General features: G+C 46.6%; 1 protein-coding gene across 1 annotated transcript in view; it reads right to left on the bottom strand.

Annotated features, from left to right (window-relative positions):
• Positions 1-23,827, bottom strand: part of Cbp80 (Nuclear cap-binding protein subunit 1) — a 123,134-nt gene that overhangs the window by 70,262 nt on the left and 29,045 nt on the right. Inside the window, exons 13-16 of the mRNA XM_050189232.3 lie at positions 17,872-17,982; positions 16,764-16,828; positions 14,439-14,576; positions 2,099-2,202 (exon numbers count right to left, since the gene is read on the bottom strand). Coding sequence (XP_050045189.2) covers positions 2,099-2,202; positions 14,439-14,576; positions 16,764-16,828; positions 17,872-17,982 — 418 coding nt within the window. The remainder of the gene's footprint in view (positions 1-2,098; positions 2,203-14,438; positions 14,577-16,763; positions 16,829-17,871; positions 17,983-23,827) is intronic.

Here is a 23,827-nt window from a genome sequence, read left to right on the forward strand (position 1 = left end):
TGTTGACAGCTAAAGCTTAATTTCTTCAATGTTTAGTCTAACACCAGAGTGGTGAGTTGATGTTAAACGTTACCTAGTGGGCACCATGCTGTTTGTCTGCGTAGAGGTGTCTGCTTGAGGCGTTGTTGTGCACCATATTTCATAACCTCTGAGAGGGTTGAGCATTGTCATTACCTCATATGGCACATCGCATCATGGCAGAAGTATTAAACTTGCATTGGCTTATGGGGCTGTATGTGCCAAAACCACAATCAGATTATGAGACACGTCGTAGTGGCGGACTCCAGATTAATTTTGACACCGTGATGTCCTTTAACGTGTCCCAAAGTCTAAGTGCATGTGCGTTTACTATTTCGCCTTCGTCAAAATGCGACTGCCGCGGCTGGGATCAAATCCACGGCCTCTAGCAATGCCGTAGCCACAAAGCTAATGCGGCGGGCACAGAAGTCTTGATTTGACGGTTGACCGCTTCCGTAGTGTCACCTGGACCCTGCGGTGCACTATAATTAATGCGGCTCTGCTTCTGCACACCCTGCGTAGTTTGTCCGCTTAACATATTTGCATGGTGTTTATTTTTTCATAAATAGCAGCCATGTACTGTACCGTGCCTTGAACTTAAGCTTATCTAGTTTTCCTGCAACCACCGTCGTATAGTAGCAGGGTTGTCGTAGGTAAGTATTGCGAGGTCACAATTACACTGCTGCAACAGTGCAGAAAGAACGGCCTATATGTATCTGTGGTACTCCGTTTCCCAGTATCATAACTACCAACCTGTGAACTTGAAAATTTCTAAGAACCCATGAACATGACACAAAGAGGGACAAAGTAAACATCACTTTTTTTTTTTATTTCGCTCTGTGTATGCACTTTAGGTTAACTCAAAAAAGGGGGGAATCAACCCCGAGTCGGTGGCGGTAGACATGCGTTTTCCCTGCAAAGTCTCCAGAAGATTGGTGACAAATATGACCTTTTAAAAGAAAAAAAACAGCAGCACAATTTTCAGGTGAGATTGATGCAACAATTTCGTTTAAATGTGTGCAGTGGTTGCACGGCTTATGAAAATTTCTAAGAACCCATGAACATGACAGAAAAAGGCAAAAAGCGAAATCACACTTTTTTTTAAATTTTTGCCTTGAGCACATGCCTTTTGAAGGATAGAAACACACTTCATTAACAGCAATTAACATTAAGATGCATCCCACAAGCCACAGCAAACATAGAACAGCAAAGACTGATAAGCAACACACTGTTTTAGATCACAGTGACTTTTTCAGCAGCTTTGTTGTTGCCCATTTTGCCTGCCCCAAGAGCTAGCTTGTATAAACTTGCTTGAAGCAAGTACCCCTCTGGCATCCTTTCACCGTCTTTTTTCTAATGGAACGTTCAGAGATCAACAAGCATGACTTTTTTAAGAATGCAGTTTGATTTTTGTAAATTTCAACCAACATATGTAAAATTGTAGAATAAGACAAAATTAAAAAATTTGGATAATGCTTAAGCTTCACCTTTAAGAGTGGAACGTGACAGCATTCAAAGATCCCCGAGTGCTTCGCATGCCTCCCCTGCAACTGCAGCTTATGTAACCGTAATGTTTACTGGGAAACACTGGCGGCAAAGACTATGCATGAAGACGAGCTTTGTGGTTCTTTTTTTGATGGTGTGCAAGGAACCGGGGGATTGTGCCGCTCCTACTAAGATAGACCTCAAACAGCAGCTGGAAAATGCTATCAGAATTATGTTTTCTCGTATATTCAAATTACAATCCAACGCTATCGTGTCTGTAGGTCATGTGTAAGTCGTACTTGGCGATTTTTTCTGATACATTTTACTATGAAAAATTCAATTAGTTCAGTAACTTCTTTACACCACATGGAGGGCCTGCGTGGTTGGGTATGCGTGGTTCGGAATGATTATTCCCGAAACGACGGTGAACGCTGGATGCAGGATGCTGATGCCGGATTTTCTACGGCATGGGGCTCTTATTGCTATCGCATTAAACATTCGAGAGTTCGTATGCAGAATGCCTGACGGATGTGAGATGCGATTACACTATATTATCATCTCAAGCATGTCGCGAAAATCAGTAAATGGCATTCACCTGACCCCTCCTTGTCAAAACGGTAGTCAGGAACTGGCTTTGCAGGCACAAATGGTGCAAATGAGGCCGGCACGAGTTCCACCACTCGCTGGTGATAGGACAACCTGTTGAGCAATGACAAGGTGTTGTCTGGAATTCTAGATGAAAGCAGTATCAAATGAAACAGTACGCATCACACTGAAACGCCGTATACTGAGTTTCGACAAAGGTAATCTGTTCAAATGCGACCCTATCCGAGGCCACATTCACCTGGGACGAAGCCATGGCATAGTAACCACTTCAAACAAACATGTTCCCCCACTTCAGTCTCACTGCTTAAAGTCAGGGGGCCTGAGCCCCCTCCATGTTTTAAGGAGGGGCTCAGCTCCCCCCTCGGCAAGTCAACTGTAGCACTGCGGCACACATTCAACGAGCGCTCGAGATTATTTTATTATCCTTAGTGCCTTGCGCGGGGCAATTCTAAATCTCCAATTTTTTTATTTTAATGATTTAATCATAAATAATCAGCTGATATAGCATGAGCCAAAATGGGAAAGCGGGTATTGCCGTACTGCTGCATGCATTTCCCCCGAGGCACTGCACATGACAGTCACTACCTTTGTTCAACTAAGCTTCTTGGCACAGCATACTGTTTCATGAGCCACCTGAGTGTGAAGCTACCCACTCGTGAATTATTGAAAGATCACCTTTGCTGTTACTTCTTGGGTGTTACACCTTGTGTGGTACTCTCTTGAAGGCAGGGCCATATGCTGAAAAAGTTAGTAACATTATTTTCTTTCATTCCTCATATATATATACACAGGGTGTTTCAGCTAACTTTAGCCAGAGCTTAAAAATATGCCGACGCACTACAAGACGATGCGACCAAATGCATCTTGCTCACTTTTCTACATAGTGCGTCATGCTATTCTCTGTATTTTGCTTAATTAGTTAATTAGTCAAGATAAATAACCAACTTTTGAAGCAATTGAGTAAAGTAAAAATTCCAATTAGAAACTTGTAGAGCGCTTTGCAAAACGTCCGATTAGACAGTTTCTAACTTTCTATCTATTAAGTATTAGTGTTTTTCAGCTTACTGTGGATTGAAATTGGAATTGATTTATTCATTATAGATTACAGGTTATAAAAAAGAATATTATACGGATGCCCACGAAATACAAAAAAATACAATCTGGCATACCTGCTTGTGCGCCATGATTGCAGCACTCCCAAACTGTCCGCCTACAAACCAACATAGCATCTAGCAGGGCGTGCTGCGACTTAAAAGGCAACAGGGCAGTGATGAAGGCGTTGGCTGTGCGATTTACGCTAGCGATTTGCTTCCCTTGCGGCGGTTCATGGTAGTGATAAGCAGACACAACGGCAGCACATGTGGTTGAATGCTATATTTGTTTGTGTGCGGAACGCTTGGGAGCAGTGCAATCATGACGTGTAAGCGGGCATGTCACATGGTGCTTTCTTTTTATTTCGCATGCATCCGCAGTAACCTGAAAAACACTAATATTTAGTAGATAGAAGCACAAAAAATTTTTATTCAGACGTTTTGCAAACCACCCTGCAATTTTCGAATTGGCATTTTTTCCTAGATTCGTTGGTTCAAAAGTTGGTTAATAATTCTTGACTAATTATCTAATTAAAGGGGTGGGGACATCAAAATTTTCGTTCATGCATTCTTCGATTCAAGCGCTGGGTAATGCTTCAGGAAGCACGATACACACCGCAGGATTCCTATATACCCGATAAATAATTTAATAACAACATTATTATATCGAGCGATTTCGGCTCTGGGCTGCGGGTGATGCTATGACGTCGTAGGAGAGGTAACGCAACACGGCTTGGTCCCGTGGATCACAAAAAAGTGACGTAAAACTATGCTGTGTCGTCTGCTCGTGCATACGCGTGCCCTGCCAGCAGAGGTAAACAACTGGATACTCGAAGTGCATGCCGCGATTATTATAATTATTGCGAAGAGCGACAACGGTAAGGAAATATTGCAGCTTGTGAGAGTCGGTAATTCATTGCTAAGCGCTGTCAGCTTTAGCTTTGAAGTGAACCGGAAAAGGCCTAGTGACGATATCGGCGGCGCCGAACGATCAACGGCGGTGAGGCTGCCGTCGGTGCTAGAGTGACCACTCCTCGGTCACTGATTGGCCGCTTCGCCGTACAGCTGCCGCACAAATGGTTCCCGGGCCCATCCTCTCTACAGCAAGGAAATCTAGCTGTTCGCGAGCAAAAACGCCGTCGCATGGCGGCCTGCGTACGGCAAACAGTGTGCGGCGAGTTGCTGTGCCGGTACCTTGGACAGGCCTTTACACATTGAGAAACGTCAAGTGAACGAGAGATCGCTCCTAGCTGCCAAACTATGCAACTCGCAGATGCTACGTCGACTGCTCTCCGCTACAGCGCAGTGCATGTCTCGGTTAGCCAGGGGCCAGGGTTAGCTCGGTTACAGCGCTCTAGAAGCCTGTAGCATAGAGAAAGGATATTTAAAACGACAGAAAGCTGATCTAGTTGGTAAGGATTCATAATGCAAAGAAGGGGTAAGGCGTTCAAACATGGACACAAGAGGAAGAAAAGTGGACACGAATGCCACATATCCTAGTCCCTTTCGGAGCCGGCCAGCTAGTGTTACACTCAATGTGTAAAAGGCCCGTCCACGTTACCGGCGTGGCAACTCACCGCACGCCGCTTGCCGTTCACGGGCCGCCGTGCAGCGTTCGTGTTGTTCACTTCTCTCCTCTTGTGTCCGTGTCTGCACGCCTTACCCCTTCTTTGCATTAAGGAAGGATTTCTATATGCCTGTAGCTCGGTCATAGTGGAGGCTATCTATGCTCGGTTGCTAGGTTCGGCAGGCTCCATAATCAGCATTTCATCGCTAATGATCATACGTCAAGTTCTTGTGCTAGTGTGGACGTCAATATTTTCGTTCCTCCACTGTGACATCATAACAGCCGGGCTAGTGATAGGTCTCGACCACAAGAAGGAGCTTTTAGAGACTTTTTGGAGCTGAATTAAAATTATTTTGAAATGTTTGCAGCGTCCAATACCTCGTTGTGGGTGTCCTCGCATACAGAAGCAGCCTACAACAGGCTTTTTATAGCCTCAAAGTTTGGTGTCTCAACCCCTTTAAGCAAAATACAAAAAATAGCGTGAAACACTACATACAAAAGTGAGCAACATACATCTGGTCGCGTCATCTTAGAGTGTGTCAGCATATTTTTAAAATCTGGCTAAAGTTAGCTGAAACACCCTATGTACATATATAAGAGAAACGGAAGAAAAATAATGTTACTAATTTTTCAGCAGATGGCCCTGCCTTCAGGAGAGTAATCACTACAATGAAGGCAGGACCACACATACACACACAGGGAGTTTCAGCGAACACTTTAAAAAATTCTTAAAGAGGCCCTGAAGCACCCCTCGGAAATAACATAGTCCAGAGGTAGTATACCGTGCTGTGAACATCTCAGCCAAGTTTTGCTGTTGCACATGGAGTATGGAGCTCGCAAACGGATTGCAAAGTCACCTTTCTCTCGCACGCTTTCTTTTTAACAGAAGGCCCTGTCCTCACTTTTTGGATGCTTCATTTCGTCATTGGATGCTTTATTTCGTCATTCCCTTATACTAATGCTATTTACCGATAGCTGAAGTCAAGCTTTGGTCGGCTACATGGCGTAGATTCTGCGGCTGCCGTGGGGTGCCGCCATGAGTCAGTCCACTGGCTAAACACAGTGCGGCTCGGTGAGGACAACCGTGTTGGGCTTATGTTTGGCACGTTGTAGGCACCAAAGGCGGAAGTCGTGGTGTCTCCAAAATGAAATTTGAACTGCGTGCCATGGTGACATTTAGAAGGCTGAGCATTGTGGGCACGCCCCACTGCGCTGTAGCCTTCGCAGTGCAAGACATTGAAGAAGGGAGCATAGCGGAGGCCAAGTTTGATTGACAATAACTCTGCTTCTGTTGAACGCATTGAAGTACTTTTTTTGAGGCAAAGTATTTATGAAATAACCTATTTTCACTTCAAATGCCTTTTCCACTTCGATAAAGAGTGGTTCGGGGCCCCTTTAAAGGTTGCCTGTAGAAGATAGCACAATTCTAGTTCATGAGGTGGTCTACTCGCAGTGGCGGACACTACTTGCACAAGAAAAAATAATGCATAACCGACTACTTAACAAAAATTCACTGATTAGCTTTTTAACTAATTACCTTATGGCCCATATTGCAATTTGCAAATTATAGCTGTGGAGTTCACAAGGCAGATCCACTTGGAATGAATTCTCAGGATGACAACAGTTTCGAGACATTAATTCCCGGACTTTGTGGAGAAATGCATTGGCATTCCAGTTACTTTTGTGCTTGAACGCATAAAACGTTTTCTTAAGAAAGTAACTAGAACGCCAATACATTTCTCCACAAAGTTCAAGAATTATTATCTATAAATTGGTGTCATCCTGAGAATTTCTACTAAGTAGATGTGCCTTGCGAACTCCACGGCTAGAATGTGTAAATTGCAATATGGGCTATAATGTAATTAGTTAAAAATTAGTCAGTGAATTATTGTTAATTAGCCAATTATGAATTTCAACTTTTTGTGCAACTAATGCCCACGTCTTCAAGTAGACCAGATCATGAACTAGAATTGTGATGTCTGCCACACGCAACCTTTAAAAAACTTTGAAAGTGTTCGCCGAAACACTCGGTATATATACAGGGTGTCCCAGCTAACTTAGACCACGATTTTGAAAGAACCTATGCGTTCTTCAGAACAGAAACTGCAAGGATGTTGTTAGCATCTATCTAAACTTACAGTACCATTTTTTTTCTCGTCCTTTTTTTTGAGTAATTAGCCAAGATAAATTAACTTTTTAAATATAGCTTGACATGTTCAGACGTCAATAGGAAAGTTGTAGAGCTTCACAAATGTTGCCCAACCCAGGTACTTCCAACGAGATAGACTTAGCGCGGCCGTTTTATTTGGGAAAAACGAAAGCCCACGGAGTTTTAAGAAATACCACGTGACAGCTCGCTCTGTGCGCCCGAATGCACTGCAATTACAGCGCTCTCATGAGTGATTTGTAAAAACATCGCCAGCGCCATGCCTTCCCTTCACTTATGGGAAAGGCTTCAACCTTTGCTCGGCTCTGAAATTACCGGCAGCGGCTGGCGACAGCACTCCGAAAAAGTGCTTCGTCAGCAGCCGCTTGTGCCTGTTGCCGAAGAACACGCCGTCATCAGCCATTTATTCCGATATGAGAGAAGATCATTTTTTTTTTCCAGCGTTCAAGCCAATTTTTCCGATTCAAGCATTTATAAAGATTGGGCCCCTCGGTTAACCCCCTTTCTTCTCGTTTATTACACAATGAGGGTCTCGAATCCGGCAACATTGATGCCTTCAGGTAGCATGTGTGGGTTTATTGACCAGCTGCCTTCACCCAAGAAGATCACGTTCTCGTGACACCTGCGGCAAAAAGGACGTTCCACGTCCGCCGCCAAGGTTTGTGAGTAGTGGCACTGGCTAACACTTCCAGGGTTCTACTAGGGCACATAAATACCCAAGAAAGTGGATGGGAAAACGGCGCCGCTGTAGCTCAATTGGTAGGGCATCGCACGCGAAATGCGAAGGTTGTGGGTTTGGTCCCCACCTGCGGCAAGTTGTTTTTTCATCTACTTTAATTTCCATTAATTTATCGTTTCTTTATTTCATTTATTAAGCACAAGGGATTTCCCCTATGTTGTCCTTGGCGTCAGTGTTTGCTGGCTTCTTATGATATGACTAATAAAAATTCGGGCCCCTCGATTAACCCCCTTTTTTCTCGTTTATAATATTATATATATATATATATATATATATATATATATATATATATATATATATATATATATAAGAAGGTTGGAGCTAGTCAAAATGTCAAAATGCCTGGCCAAAATGACAGTAAAATCCTGCTATTTTTCCAACGTGCTCCTATTCTTGATGTGTTTCACCACAGCGTAGCTGATTTCACCTATGCCTTCCTTGGCTTCATTGGCTTTTTATTGTCATGATCAACAAGAACCGGTTTCCCTTCTTCTCGTGCATGTGTGATATGTGTAGGGCATGAGACGGTGCCGTCGTTGTGAAATGAAAAGTCAGGACGACAAAGAGTGCGCGCGTGGAGGTGAATCCCGTGCTGAATGCAAGACGACGATGTCAAATAGCGTCAGGTACGAGAACGCATCACGCAAGAAGTCCGATCCTGTGACTCAATGCTTAACTGTCCTGAAGCTTCTTTCACAGTCGTTGGTATCGACCTCTATGGACCGCTACCCTTAACCACTGGTGGTAAACGATGGACCGTCACAGCTGTAGACCACTTGACACAGTATGCTGAAACAGCCACACTATCTTCGGGATCCGCAGAGGAGGTTGCAGCCTTTTTCTTGGAAGCCACCTTTTTACGGCACGGAGCCCCACCTGTCCTTTTGAGTGACTGCGGCTGGACCTTTCTGTATAAACTTCTCGACGATGTTCTCCGTGCATCCAATACCATCCATAAAACGACTTCCAGCTGCCACCCTCAAACTAATGGTCTCACCAAGCGCTTTTATCGCACGCTGTCCGACATGATATCAATGTACGTCAACCCTGACCATACCAATTGGGATGTCATTCTACAATTCGTCACTTTTGCATACAACACGTCCATCCAATGCACTACGGGGTACTCGCCCTTTTTCCTTGTGTATGGTCGTCAACTAATCACTATCCTCAATGTTTCTTTCTTAGGTGTCCCCGTGCCCTCGTCCACATCAATGTGTGAGCAGTTTCTTTCGCATATGGCCCTGTGTCGCCAACGTGACCGCCTCAATGCCGACGCCAGTCAAGACCGTAAAACTCGCTATGATGCATCTCACCATGTCATTTCCTTCCACGCTGGAGGCTAAGTGTTACTGTGGACCCCAGGTCGCGCTCCTGGCTTGTGTGAGAAATTTCAGTCCCGTTTTATAGAGCCCTACATTGTTCAGAAACAGACATCACTAGTTAACTATTGTGTCACTCCAATTGTTCTGCCTTTGAACGGCCGCTGCCGTGCCACAAAGATTGTCCATGTTTTGTGTTTAAAGCCTTTCATACGGCGTTTGACACCATAACCAGTGGCCAGGTTGGCCGCTTCCATGCGCAGGAGAAATTGTGTGAGCATGATATTGCCCCTTCATCTTCTTCATCTGTATATATTCATCATCACGGCCAGCGTCATCGTCTTAAGCGCGCAACCTGCTAAATAAACTATCGAGGCTTCACAGCTGTCTCGCAATACAGTAAAACCTCGTTAAACCGTACCCGCTTAAACAGTAGTTTCGTTTTAAAAGTAGTAAAGTCAAATCCCCGACTCGGCGGCCATTGAATATAATGCGTTTTGTATCCGCATAAACCGTAGCAGCTTATTGCGTACGCATCACATCATTTAAAACGTAGCGTTTCCACTTTTCTTTGTGCAAACACAGCAATGCATCGTCTCCATCGGGCGGCCCGGCCGAACGACAAGCCTCAGAGATCGAAACAACGGCCTCCAAGTGCCCAGTACATTTGCGCGTGAAGCCACATCAACATCAACATCATTTCATTGCCGCGCCAGAGAACGTTCTGGCGTCATGCAAGCGAGGACTGGCATCATGCCGAAGCTCGGACAAAAAAGACGCTGGGTGCTCAGCATAGAAGAAAAGAAATTAGACATTGTCCGTGCTATAGAACGTGACACGAAGTCGGCACTGGCACGAGACAGGGATCTGCTGTTGACTATGGTGTGTGGCATTTGGAATGCGAAGAAGTTGCTCGGCAGCGCTGCTCCGACCGCAAAGAGATGTCGACTACAAGGTTCGACTTTTCGCCATCGTTGCCTCTGTTGTTGCCGAAGTGTCGACTAGCGACAGTGATGACGACAAGGAAAATGACAGCACGGGTGATTCAGGCCAGACAGTAGCAGAAGCTGCACGTTTCGCAATGAAAAAGGCAACCCAGCAATGAAAAAGGTGCCCCGAGACTTCTGCAGCTCTACTGCGCGTGTGCACGGAGAATACGTAACGCTAACGAGGAATCTGCCATGCGAGTGTTTGCTGAGAAGAGGGGGCTGGCTGAAAAGCTGGCACGCAGTTTCAGTAAGTTTGAGGCCACTCTCATTGTGCTAGGCCGCCGCAGCATCAAACGAAACTAACACTTTTGTCGCGCGGAGTGAATAAATACTGCATGTTTTCTCCCCTTTCATCGCACTCTCTCTGAGTTCCGTGTTCTGTTTTCGACAAGTAAGTAGGCAACCTCATGCTAATTTGGTTAAACAGTACTACCGTTTAGTACATACTTTTTCCGAGCTCTGGCCAACTATGGTTTAACGAGGTTTCACTGTACATACATATACAGTAAAACCTTGTTAATTTGACCTTCATTAATTCGGGAAATCAGATAATTCGGAGACAACCTTTGGTCCCGGCAGGTGTGCGCATTACTTAATGCAATTAAGCTCTCGTTAATTTGGACGTATTTGGCCACACATCAGTTAATTCAAACTCTCAGAGCTCGGCAAGTGCAGAGTTCCGCAAATGTGCGACGCAAAAGAGCAGAAACGGCGTTCACTGAAACGAAGCAGCGGAGCTCGCATGCCCATAGTCATCAATGGAAATTGTATGTGAATGACAGCAACGCCAGAATGCTTCATGCCTATTTGTGCCTTTGAAGCCTTTATTTTTGCATTTACCACTGGGCATAGCACCGTGTTCCACCCCGAGCGTTCATGACTGCGTAGTTGCCATCCATGATTCTGTAAATAACGGCCGCAATTTCATCCGCAGCAGTTGCCACTAACAGTAGTTTTGTTTGGACTCTTTGAGCATGTTGGGTGCATGCCTTCGTAACTGCGTAGTCGGCACGTGTGACCACGACAATAGCAACCGCTGTTTTGTCTATAGTTGGAGGAAGCATTAGCTCCATTTTGACTTGGTGCATGTGTCAACCAAGCACCCTTAGAACTGCAAGGTCACTGTTCATGATCGCGTCGACAGCGGCCGTGGTTTCGTCTGCAGTGGTTGCAGCAAACAGTAGTTTCGTCTTCATTCAGTGAAAAGCTGTCAAGGATGAAGAGCACCATCTGCACCATGATGGGCGGTGACTTGGTGACACTGGCGAAAAAATAATCGGGATGTGCACGCGGTAGTGAAAGTGCGTCTCAAATGAAGACACGCACTGCGGCCTCATTGTGAAGGAAGTCTCGAGGTCTTCGCAGCTGCTATTGCTAATCAGTCACTAGATGATGAGAATTTCCGCTTTTGCACTGCTTTTGTGCAAAATAGAAACAGGACTGGCCAACTCATTCAGTAAATAAAAGCATGTTGATGTAGTAAGTATTTGCTAATTGTTTTCTTGATACCCTCAATAATTTGACATTCAGTTAAATTGAACTTTTTCGATCCTATATATATATATATAGTATATATATCATGAGAAGCCAACAAACACTGACACCAAGGACAACATAGGGGAAATTACATGTGTTTAATAAATGAAATAAACGATAAATTAATGAAAATTAAAGTGGATGAAAAAACAACTTGCCGCAGGTGGGAACCGAACCCACAACCTTCGCATTTCGCGTGCGATGCTCTACCAATTGAGCTACCGCGGTGCTGTTTCCCCATCCACTTTCTTGGGTATTTATGTGTTGTAGTAGAACCCTGGGAGTGTTAGCCAGCGCCATCACTCACATACCTTGACGGCGGACGTGGAACGTCCGCCGTCAAGGTATGTGAGTGATGGCACTGGCTAACAGTGATGGCGAGTGACCGTCGGTTAACCCCCTCTCTTCTCATTTATATATATATATATATATATATATATATATATATATATATATATATTTATATATATATGCGTGTGCCATACTTATCGCCGCCCTATGAGGGTCTCCCTTCCAGTAAAGGGAGACTTCAAGCCCTGCTCAGTCTGTACCATGCCATACACCCCACACTTTACTCTCACAAATGCCCACACTGCGAAGAATAAGTCCCACTTTATCATGCCACCTGGGAATATTTCCATAAAACCAACACACTTCCCATCACCAGCCCCCCACACCAAAACAGTGGGAAGTCCTGTGCTGTCCAGCACGACCGGCATGACCAGCTCAGACCGGTGTGGCAGGCTGAGGAGACTGCACAGGCTGCATAAGTCTTGGACTAAGGACCCCTTGGACTAAGGAACCACTTCTTCATTGCTGCCATGTTCATTGGAAATTTGCGATGTTGGGCACATTTGTCATGTCTGAGAAATTGAGCAAGCTACAGTACAGCATTCGAAATTTTGTTTCTAGTATTTGTTCTACGAGTAAAAAAGTCAGTTTCAAAATTCAAAACACTGATAGCGATAGCAAAGTATTAGACAACTACATGAAGGTCCTAGATTTACTGACTGCACAAATTACAGTAAACATTCGTTTACTAATTGAATTAACAAGCATGGTGTCAATTGAGCTAAGGGAAACATGAGCAGATCTTACTCGATCCCTGCAAACACTAGCTGCCAAAACGCTGTCGTGATGAAGAGCATAGGCAGAAGGGAGCGAACACTTTCTTTGCTTCTCGCTTCAACACATCTCTGAAACTTGAGATCATGTGAGCATGTGGTCCGCATATGCACTCAGCCACACTAACAGCCGTGCGCAGTCATAGCTTGGCTAGAGAGCGAGATACACGCCATTACCTTTTGTGCACCTGGGAAGACTGTGCACATCAAGCCATTATCCTTCTTGGCTCACCGTCGCATTCAAAGCACACATCGTGGAAGGCACAATTGGATGTTATCACACTTGGACTTGATACGGAACATGACAGCGAGAGTGTCTTGCGCTCAGTAACATTCATGTTTATTAGACACTCCTCCCTTTCAGTGGCCGCTCTCTGTCGTGCGGTGCGCAGTTTGAGGGGTGCATTCACAAGCAATCTTATGTAGTACAACTATTTGCCCACCTGCACTCGCAGTAGTTTCCCTTTTTTGCCACAGTATTCCTTTGTGGAAACAGTGAAATTTCGTTACATTGAAATTGTGTACAAACATTTCATTATATTGAGAATTTCATTATATTGAAGTTTGTTGCACCTGGGCGAGGGGAATGTCCTCCTCGCTCGTCAGCTACCTGCCCGCGAGTCAGGGAGGAAGGGCGCGCGCGCGTCGCGAGAGCGAGGGAGAATTGGAGAGGGCATAGTGCGCCTCTCCCCTGTCTATGCCGGCTCTCGACGCGACGGCGCGGGGGAAGATGGGCGCGCGTGCTCCCCACATCCTCCTCCCCTTAAGAAGCCCCCCATACGTTGATGCTGGCACCTAGGTACGCTCGAGGGGTTCGGGCGCCCGTTTGCTAAGGTTCCCGCCAAGGTTCGCAATCAAGGCAGCGTTGCACACGCCGGCCTCGAGCGTCGGGCTTGCGTTGCTGTAGTCCTCAGTTGGCAGATACTTGACGCCGACTCGAAGGTGCCCAGTCAGCAGCACTGCTCGGGCCTGCGAGGCGGATCGTACTCCCGGCTCGAAGGCGGCTCCCCGTGCGGCGCCCCAGGTGTCGGCTGCACAAGCCGGGAGGTCGCTTGATGGGCGCCGGGTAGTGGTTCGTGTGACTGCAAGGCCAGTGTAGCGCCGTCAGCGAGTTGTACCAGCGAGTACTGCAGGCAGTTCGCACGGCCGTGTCTTGTTTCCTGCTTCAGATGTGGGAGATACGGGGTTCTCCTCCGTACTCTTGGGACAAAGGAACGACAACACAGTAGTGCAAACAATCACAAGGGCATTTATTGCACCTTTCATAGATCAATGCCTGCTAGCCGAGTTGCTATCCCCAAAACATGCCGATGGGCGCACGACAAATCTAGAAGTCCGACTTACCGCGACCGCATTGCGAGCGAATATGTTCGCCCCATGCTGGATCCCAACGCCTGGTCGTTCGCGTGTACAGTCACGCCAACGGTGTCCAAGGCGGCCACGCGAGACGGTCTCGCAGAAGCATGGTCGGCGCGGCACGCGGGTAGCACGTCCGTCCCGCTCGCTTCCCGAACCCAAAGAGACCAAGCGCCTTCCCTTTCGGCGCCCAAGTAACCCCGCAGCAGCGCGACGCTCGCGCCATCTCCCGCACTGCGCCTCAACCACTCCGACCGCCGCGGGCGAAGCCGCCCTGCAGGAGACGAGCTATGCGGGAAAACTAGATCTCAGGGGAGGCGTGAGAGTCACGCATCCCCACAACTCTTCACAAATAGAAGAGAAAAACAACAGTGGCAACCCTGCCATAGAGAACGAGAACATGAAGTATTTCGTGCTTTATAAACAACCAGCTCTTGCCTGAGACAACGATGTAACGCTTGTCGCAAAAAGACAGCCTTGGGATGGAGAGGATCCAGAGAGACAACATCAGCCCAGTCGTCCCAAGTCCAACGAAACTGGAAATTGCTCAGGTGATAGGCAAACCAGCTGCAGAACCTGGAGGTGAGGGGAGTGAGCAAATCATTCGGCTGTCAAGTACTCAGAAGTGCCACAAAGCACTTTGAGCACGTCAGGTCTACCATGTGGCAAAGAATGAGTGTGGCTTGCTTCATTTGAGCATGAGTCCAGGCCTGCCTTGGCACTGAAGCAAATTTCATGAAGATACAGTAACAGGCAGTGGCTAATTTCCAGTTGTGCTGCACTAATGTGTTGTTTCCATATGAAGTGAGTGACTCACACTGTCCTTGGAGAGCTTTCTCTTGCACAAGGCCATAATTTATAAACACAATTTGCCAACTGTCATAGTATTATTTCACCATGTCAGAACTTAGTAACATACGCTGCATTTTTCTAAATTTACTTTAGACCCTTTTTAATCATACCCATTACGCTTTACTGCCTCCTGTAGGTCAACTTTGCTACAAGAACAGCCCCTCCACCACGCAAACATCACAATCTGCTCATATCAATTTACTTGGCTGAGCTTGCAATAACTGCTTATGCAGCGATAGTTGGCCTTGTCTGACAAAAAGAGGTGCCTGGCAGTATTCCAGTAATATTTCGTGCGGAGGTGAACCTAGTAAATTTAGCCAGTTTGATCCTCACAGTAAAACCATCACTAAGCCTAGAATAATGCCACTCAAAATGCACATCTTAGTTGCAGCCAGTTGATTAGTAAAGTAAATTTAACTAAATTGGAACATACAGGATGATTATAAAAACCAAGAATTCTCCAACCACCTTCTACATTCTACAAACAAACAAGCAAAGAATAGGACACTTGTACAGCCTTGCAATAACAATCAAATACGCAGCAAAACTCTGCATCTGCTCCAATCTTTGTTCCACAGCTGCTGCCCTAATCTTCTGATGACATCCCTCTCTGCAACTGCCGGTTTCAGGTGGATCACACAACTTTTCGTTGGCATGGCACAGCTGTTTCTCCCTCACCAGTAAACACCCCCCTAATAAACGCTCTCAAATTACCAGATCCCACTTATCAAAGACACTTTCAATGCACATATCTATACAGTAAAAGCCCACTGATATGATTTTCAAGGAGCATCAGAAGATAAATGTAACAGCCTGGAAAACATAACAGTGAGGACAACCCCAAATCACCAGAGCAATGTCAGATACAACTCTGAATAGCTGCCACTACAGTTATCAGATGTCTTTGTGCTCATACTGTGACTAGAGATGGCACGTGCTCGCGTGTATAATTAAGGAACACACACTATGTTCTGGGACAGTGGCCCTTTCACCGCAGTATCTTGTGCATGCTTCACTGCATACCATAGCCTTATTGCGGTGACGCTGACTATGAAAATGCCACAAAACGCATACACAAGTTTATCGGGACTTACGATCATGTAATTCCTGCTTTCTGGGGCGGGGCTTGACAGGCTTAACCAAGAGTATACATTTATTGTCTTCATAGCAACTGCAAGGGCGAATTTTCCTTTGCACTGCTAACTTAGGTGACCAGCACATTCAAACGCAATGTAAGATATGGGAGCATTACAATATAGTGACATATCGAGTGGAAATATAATAGGAGTTAATGGGCTTTAGGTAGGGACTGTGAAAACATAACAAAACGGCCAAAAAAATGTAATAGCGAGGGACATATAAACAAAGTTCCACTGTATGCAAGGTTTTGCACGAAAAGGTCTTGCACTAAGTCCCAGCATAAAATCTCTATCATCATGCTTACAGCGACAAGCTTAAAATTTATTTAGGTACCTAAGGAGGTGTTTTTACAGCCTCCATAGCACTTTCCTGATGGCTTGATGAAAAATTCCATCAGCACATTTTTTAAGGTATGCACATTATTCCTAAAAATTCTTGACCTCATGCAAAAACCCACACACAGTTACAACAATCAATTCTAGCTACAAGATAATTTTCCACAACTTGCCTGATTAGCTTGAATTAAAACCAAAGGAGATAAAGAAAAATGGGCCTAATATTCGAAATAAGCATATAACATTGCATATATCTACAAGTTTTTTAGTGCAATACCTCTAAGAATAAAGATTTTCAACCTTTTTGGTCTAAGACCCACATCCCCCCTTAAGCTCTTTTTGTGGCAGGTAGACCTAGTTGTTATCTCTGCTGTAGATGGCACAATCATGTGTGACAAACTTAGGGAGCTAAGAACAAAATAAAAAGGGGGCTCACCTGTCTAAGCAGTCAGTGTTCATAGTGTCCAATTGCTCATAGAGAAGTTCGACAGCTTGCGCAAGCTGGAAGTCAGGGCTGTCAAGTGTAAACGAACCTTCCGAACAGCTTGGACACATAGCAACATATTTGTTGAGGTTGTCTGGATTTGCGGCTCTCAAACTGTGTTCCAAGAAGCCCATTGATTCTGCAGTTGTCCATTCGTCATTTTCTGTTTTTCTTCCTTTGTTTGTCAATTTTCTTCCTTGCCTTGTGCAGAATAGTAGACCAGACCATACCAGCTCAAGCTGGCCTCTCTGCTTCTCTACAATAAATTCTCTCTCTCTTCTTTCGTTCCCCACCAACTGATGCATCAGCATAGCCACTGATCGCTCATCTTTCTTTTGCCACTACAGCATTATTGCCTGCTTGTTAGCCTCCACTCTTCACATTTGTAGAGCTGCCACCTTTGTAGCAACAAAAAACTTCCATCATTACTCTGGCTTTGTCACAGCACCACCTTGAGCTAGTGTGTAACAGTAACAAAACATTGCCCAATTGTTTGTTGGATTTCTTGTATGAAATCCAAGAATATTATATTGTGAATATCGCTGCTGTGACTCACAGAATAAGCTTCAGTTCTCGTACCCCAAAGCATCAACGGAAACCTCGAGCATTATTGTAATTTTCTAGCCGAATTTGTAGAATGCCAGTGGTGTAAAAGTGACTGAAATAGTTCAGTTGCAAACCCACACTTTGCTTACTCATAACAAAGTGCACCAAACTGCCAGTTGAAGAACACAACACGGTGACTAGCAAGAAATTTAACACCAATTTTGTAGCCATTTAGCAAAACACAGCAAAAGGTATGTTAATGAGCTTCCTGGCTATTGGCAAAGTGTAAAACAGTAAAATTATTTTGTTTCTTTAAACTAAATTTGTTTTTTCATATTGCTTGAAGTGTTGGATACTGTCATGGGCCCACTGAAGTCCGAAAAATCTAGCGGCTATTGTACATGAAACTGCGAACACAAAACATGTATAAACAAAAATCATGGCCTATCACAGGTGCAAACCAGAATCTGAACAAGTCTCACACAAGATGTTCAAAACATTGTCAAGGGGATACGACTTGGGGCAATGTGCTCGGTTGCAGCTTGCACAGCTCCAGCAGAAGCGAACCGTAGAATATCTCCAAGTGCCTGGAGGTGGGCAGCCGCAGCAGCTCACCAAAGATCACCTGCAAAATGTGAAGAAATGCGAAACAGTGCCTTATTCTCCACACCCTTTAACCCATTGTGGTCATATACTAGTCCCCTCCCGACACAAGTGCATGCTCACCATTCATTTGGGTTGGTAGCGCCAGATTTCAGGAACTTTTTTAACTGATAAGTGCATTTGGCAATGTCTCCAGATGAGGGAATTTTCTTTCTTTCCCCTCGCTCTATGCTTGAAGGAATTTTCATATGATTTGTGCTGTGAAGCACCGACAGGACGGCATGTATGTTTTATGAATGAAATTCACACAAGTTCAGGGAATCAGAAGATAATTTTAGGGCTGTGGATGAATATATTTTGCCTTCAGATGGTGAGCAAAAGTCATTGGAAGAGATCACGTTAGAAGAAAGGGACAATGTCGCTACAGACCTGCAGTGCAACAATCGTGGCCTCCACCTAGAGAGCTTCAAGCACTACCACACAGTGTTCGAGTACTGTTGAGAGCCTCAGGAAAAATAAATATTCTAAAATAAATCACGTAACATGCCTTTGTTTACCCAAATGCTAATTCTGTGTGCCATCATGTCTACAAATCGGGTGAATGCGCATCACCCCAAAAGGTTAAAGGGCACTCCTCCCCAAACCCCACTGCAAATTTTGGATACACGGTCGTTCCCAGACAAATCGAACCCAAATATATAAAATTGTTGTCTATATGGAACAGTTACAAAATCCCTTGAAAATCCCATACAAAAGTATAGAGCTGGTGCAAGCGTATTTCGAGCACCCGTTCACCGGCACATTTGATGTACCATATTTACTCGCATAATGAACACACTCACGTAATGAATGCAGCCCTCACTTTTGCAATCAAGAAGTGTGTGTGTGTATTTTTTCTTGCATAATGATCGCACCCTAAATTGGTGCCGTGAAGTAGGAGACACACAGTACAATTCAGCGTCTAATATGGTGTCCGGCGGGTGCAATTGTGTCCGACGCCGTGTCCACCGCTGTATCGTACCGTGTCTCCTACATTTATTGTGATAATTATATGAACACTTCAGGGGCATTTTTGCCACCACCACACACTGCCTGGTGTAGGTGTGAGTGCAAGTGCACAAGGGAAGCTGACATTCGCAGCTCAATCTCGCGCCGTCGCGCAACAGGCCCCGTAGGGCGTGGCGGCAGTGTTGTATTCTGGCAGCAACTGCGTATTACACAACTGCGCTCGAGGGGTGCTGATGATTGCGGCTCAGTCTCCCGCGTACAAGGGAGGAAAGCAGGAAGGAAACACACCGTCTTCCGTCGCGCGCATGTCGCCGGGGGATGGGGAGGCAGGGGGGGCGGGGGTTTACTCCGGCAGCAACTGTGCATTGATCGGCCGCGGTGCACCCTACCTTGTGGGGATGCACGACTCTCACGCATCCCCGGATATGCTGTTTTCCCGCACGGCTCGCGTGGCCTGGCGCCCGCGGCGGTCGGAGTGGTACAAGCGCGGTGCGGGAGATGGCGCGAGTGTCGCGCCGCGGCGGGGTTACTCGGGCGCCGAGAGACCAGGCGCGTCCTCTTTGGGGTTCGGGAAGCAAGCGGGACGGACATGCCGTGACGCGCGTGCGCCGACCATGCTTCTGCGAGACCGTCTCGCGTGGCCACCTTGGAGACCGTTGGCGTGACCGTACACGCGAACGACCAGGCGTTGGGATCCAGCATGGGGCGAACATATTCGCTCGTTTTTCGGTCGCGGTGAGTCGGACTTCTAGATTTGTCGCGCGCCCATCGGCATGTTTTGTGGATAGCAACTCGGCTAGCTGGCATTGATCTATGAAAGGTGCAATAAATGCCCGTGTGATTGTTTGCACTACTGTGTTGTCGTTCCTTTGTCCCAAGAGCATGGAGGAGAACCCCATATCTCCCACAACCTTCAAAGCAATCTGCGTCGGGAGCTGAGTCGAAGGCGACTCATACCTTTGTGCATGCTATGTTCTCGCCGCTCAGTTTGCGTTGAAGCGAATGTCGGCAAGTTTATACGGCCGATAAAACTACTATCCTTACTTCATGTAGCTGTCTGTACATTTGCTATCGCAATCGATGGCTCGCATTTTGGGCAAAACTGAAGTTTTTGGAGGTGGCCGCAAAAAAAATTGCTCAAAATTTTACCCCACATAATGAACACCCCCCCCCCCCCCCCCCCAACCTTGCGCATATATTTTGGGAAAAAACAGTGCATCCATTATGCGAGTAAATACGGTATTGAACGCTGAGTCGCAGCAAAGCCCTTCAAGTGCTTTTCTCTTCACAAGAAGCAATACACTTTAGTGCGCTGTGCGTGTACACAACAAAAGGGGAGTGACGTCATGTTGGTTTGGTAGGTCATGCAGCACTGGTGAGCATGTCTGCTTGTCTGCAGCGCTGCTCTAAAGTTGTAACACGTGGCAACAATGTTTTCATACAGACCGACAACTAAAGGAATGCAGCGAGGAGAAAGCGGTACGCTTACAATGAACCAAGTGACGCTGTTCTTGGGATCCAACGCACGACGAGTGCTTTCTCATGGTTCTCCAAGCACTATGGCATGCAGTCCCCAAAAGCATAGCCTTCAAGATCTGTTTCTGTTACTCAAAGGCAACCGCCACTGGGGAGGTGGTGGAATGTGTTCGCAAGGCAGTTGCCTTGCGAAGGCTGACTGCCTGACATCAGGTGTTGCGAGGGTGAAAGCCAGGTGACCAAAAGAATGTAGGGTGGACAAAGCAGGTGCGGCCAGTCGGCTTGTCACTTTCGTGCAGTGAGGTTGTGTCCGGTTGTCTCTCTTGCAGAGTAGTGTACTTTTGGCTTTTGTCACAGCGCTATGTCAACTGTGGATGCCATGGATGTTGTAGCTTCAACGGGGCGGCCGGACGAAAGGTTTACGACATGAGGCCTAAACGGCCGGGGCGCGCAGCGCCGCAAGAAAGAGCCGGACTGCTTCAGTGGGGGACCAGACAGAGAAAGCTCTTTTATTTTTCTGAGGGGAAGCAGGAGGCAACTTACAGCGTTTGGCGCTGAGTGGCGCCCTGACGTAAATGACCCAAAACCAAAACCAGAAGCTAACACAGGATACCACATCACTTCTCCCTTGAAAGGAAAAATGCTCTACTCGCTCTCCTCGCAACAAAAGTAAGTCATGAGTCAAAGAACACATGTTAGCACTGTAACACACATTTAGTGATGACATCTTTACACAATAGAAAATGACATCTTTGGCTTCCCCATTTAAGAAAAACGCACATGAAAACTGAATACGAACTATTGCACTCCAGTTCTGCAGAGTTTCAGTACCCGTCTTGGGAAGACGATGAGATGCAGCCTTGCACACACAGATCACACATGGAAAAAAAAATTCACAAAGTACAAAAGTAAAGAGTACCAACATCTGTGTGCCCCCTGGGACAGCACTGATGGGTGGCTCATTCGCCCTGAGCCTTACTCGAGACAGTCTCTGTGGCTGTCGTGGATTGGACATGATGCGTAAAAGCACTTTACACTCCATAGTCCCCCCGTAAGAATGCTAACGACTTTTAATGTTAAAAAAAGCTTTTTGGCATGAAAGACAAAATTCTTATGGCGGTCAGCACCGTAGTAATGATGCGCGTACTGCACGATTATGCTACAACGTAATGTATCCCCTATACCAGTAGCAGCTGGAAGAAAAGGTGGGAGACAATCATCAAGGGAAGGGTAGTCACTGGAGTGACTCTTTTCAGTGAATTTTCCAAGAAAATCCTGTAGTGCAGGGCATTTCACAAGTTTGGATGCATTCCATCGTTTGCCATTTTCAAGCGTGAAAGTATTGCGACCTACCCTACGGTAAATCTTAAATGGTCCCGAGTATTTAGGATCGGACTTTCTCGAGTTACGTACTCGGACAAGATCTCCTGGACGAAAATGAGGGCATTTTGATGCGCGACGACGGTCCACGTACGTCTTAACACTTTTTGCGTAAGAGCCAAATTCGCATGCAACCACTTCCTTAACAGTCTGGAAGCTGTATTCAGTATCCTGATCCCAGACAAACGGTTGTCCTTGCTTTAGCAGTTTCCTAAGCGGCTCTACCAATTCAGCGTACTGGGGGATCAGTTTAGCGTAGTATCGCGTGACACCAAGAAATGAATGCAGCGACTTCCTGTCAGTTGGCTGCGGTGCCTCAACAACTGACTGAACTTTGTTTTCCAGCAGCGAAATACCGTTTGCAGTGCAGACTTGCTCAAGGAGAACCCGAGGTTGAGGAAGCAGTTTCGCCGAGACTGGTTGCATTGAAGCTCGAAGATGAATGTCGTGGATGAAGTCCTTTACAAGTCCCGATTGTCCTGAGTACGGCTGGGCGAACTCTGAGGGAACGTGATGCGGAAGAGACAGAAACTGAATGCTTGGGTCAGCTGGAACTCCTGACACTTGTTGGCATGTAGCGAAACCAAGCTGCGTACGAGCAGGGGACTGTCGATGCTTTCGGTTCCTCGAACGGCAAACTGAAGCGAAATGTCCTACTTTTCCGCACGCACGGCAGGAAACGTGCTTGGCTGGACAGCCTGGATCAGATGCGATGTGGTGAGATGAACCACATTGGTAGCAATGGCTCGCAATGTCTCGACTGGCTTCGCGGAGTTCGGGCCGCGTGCCATGTTGGCCGGCCTCCCCAGGTCGCGACTTTCCGCCACGCTGCCGAGCGCCATCTTGAAGCCGCCGGGTCGAGGGAGAAGGGTGGCGGGAACCGCCATCTTGTGCGCCCGGGCGAGGAAGGTGATGGCTGTTGACGCCATCTTGGCGTTGCGTCGAGTCGACGCCATCTTGGCGGTGCGTCGAGACGCGCTGAACAGACGAGCAGTTAAAGACTTGAAGTTCTTTGTGAACTTGCTGTACAGTTTGTCCGATTTCCTGGGCCTTCTTGAGCGTGAGGGACGCTCCTTCGTAGAGTAACCTTTCTCTAATTCTTGTTGATGCGACGCCTTGGAGGATTTGGTCGCGAAGGGACTCGTCGTGCCAAGCGCCGAACGCACAAGCAGGCGCTAGCCTTTGTAGTGCGGTGACGAAGTCCTGAAAGGTTTCTCCAGGTAGTCGCTTCCTGTCCCGGAAGATAATGCGGTGCACCAGGGGATTGGTGCATTCTTCGTAGTGCTAGTCGAAGATGCGGAGAATGTCTTCGAACGTAGTACGCGTCTGGTCCGTTTGCGACGCGAGGTCGTAGTAGAGACGCTGCCCCTCAAAGCCTAAATTACTCAGTAAAATGGCTTTCTTCCTCTCGTCTTGTAATGCTTCGCATCCGGTCGCCTGAAGAAACGTGCAAAAAGAACGTTTCTATGTGAGCCACGGTACCGAAGGAGTACCGGGTAATGCAAGGAAAGGCGGCATGGGGGGTGCGAACGCCATGCTGGGCACCGAGAACAAAGGCGGGGGAGTTGCGGTGGACGACGTCGAAGTGGATGTAGCGACTTGCATGCCGGAAGCAGGGGAGCAGCAGAAGTAGAAAAGCAAGGGAACGTAAAAAGTAAAGTGAGCGGTTTACCTCGTCGCCAGTTTGTTGTAGCTTCGACGGGGCGGCCGGACGAAAGGTTTACGACATGAGGCCTAAACGGCCGGGGCGCGCAGCGCCATAAGAAAGAGCCGGACTGCTTCAGTCGGGGACCAGACAAAGAAAGCTCTTTTATTTCTCTGAGGGGAAACAGGAGGCAACTTACAGTGTTTGGCGCTGAGTGGCGCCCTGACGTAAACGACCCAAAACCGAAACCAGAAGCTAACACAGGATACCACAATGGACACAAAAGAAACTGAAGAACTTGGAGTTCACAATGAAGGCGGCCTTGATTCGACGACTGGAAGCTTGTGAAAAGAAGTCA

The sequence above is a fragment of the Dermacentor andersoni genome, chromosome 2 (genome assembly GCF_023375885.2).
Source record: "Dermacentor andersoni chromosome 2, qqDerAnde1_hic_scaffold, whole genome shotgun sequence".
Taxonomy (NCBI): Eukaryota; Metazoa; Arthropoda; class Arachnida; order Ixodida; family Ixodidae; genus Dermacentor; species Dermacentor andersoni.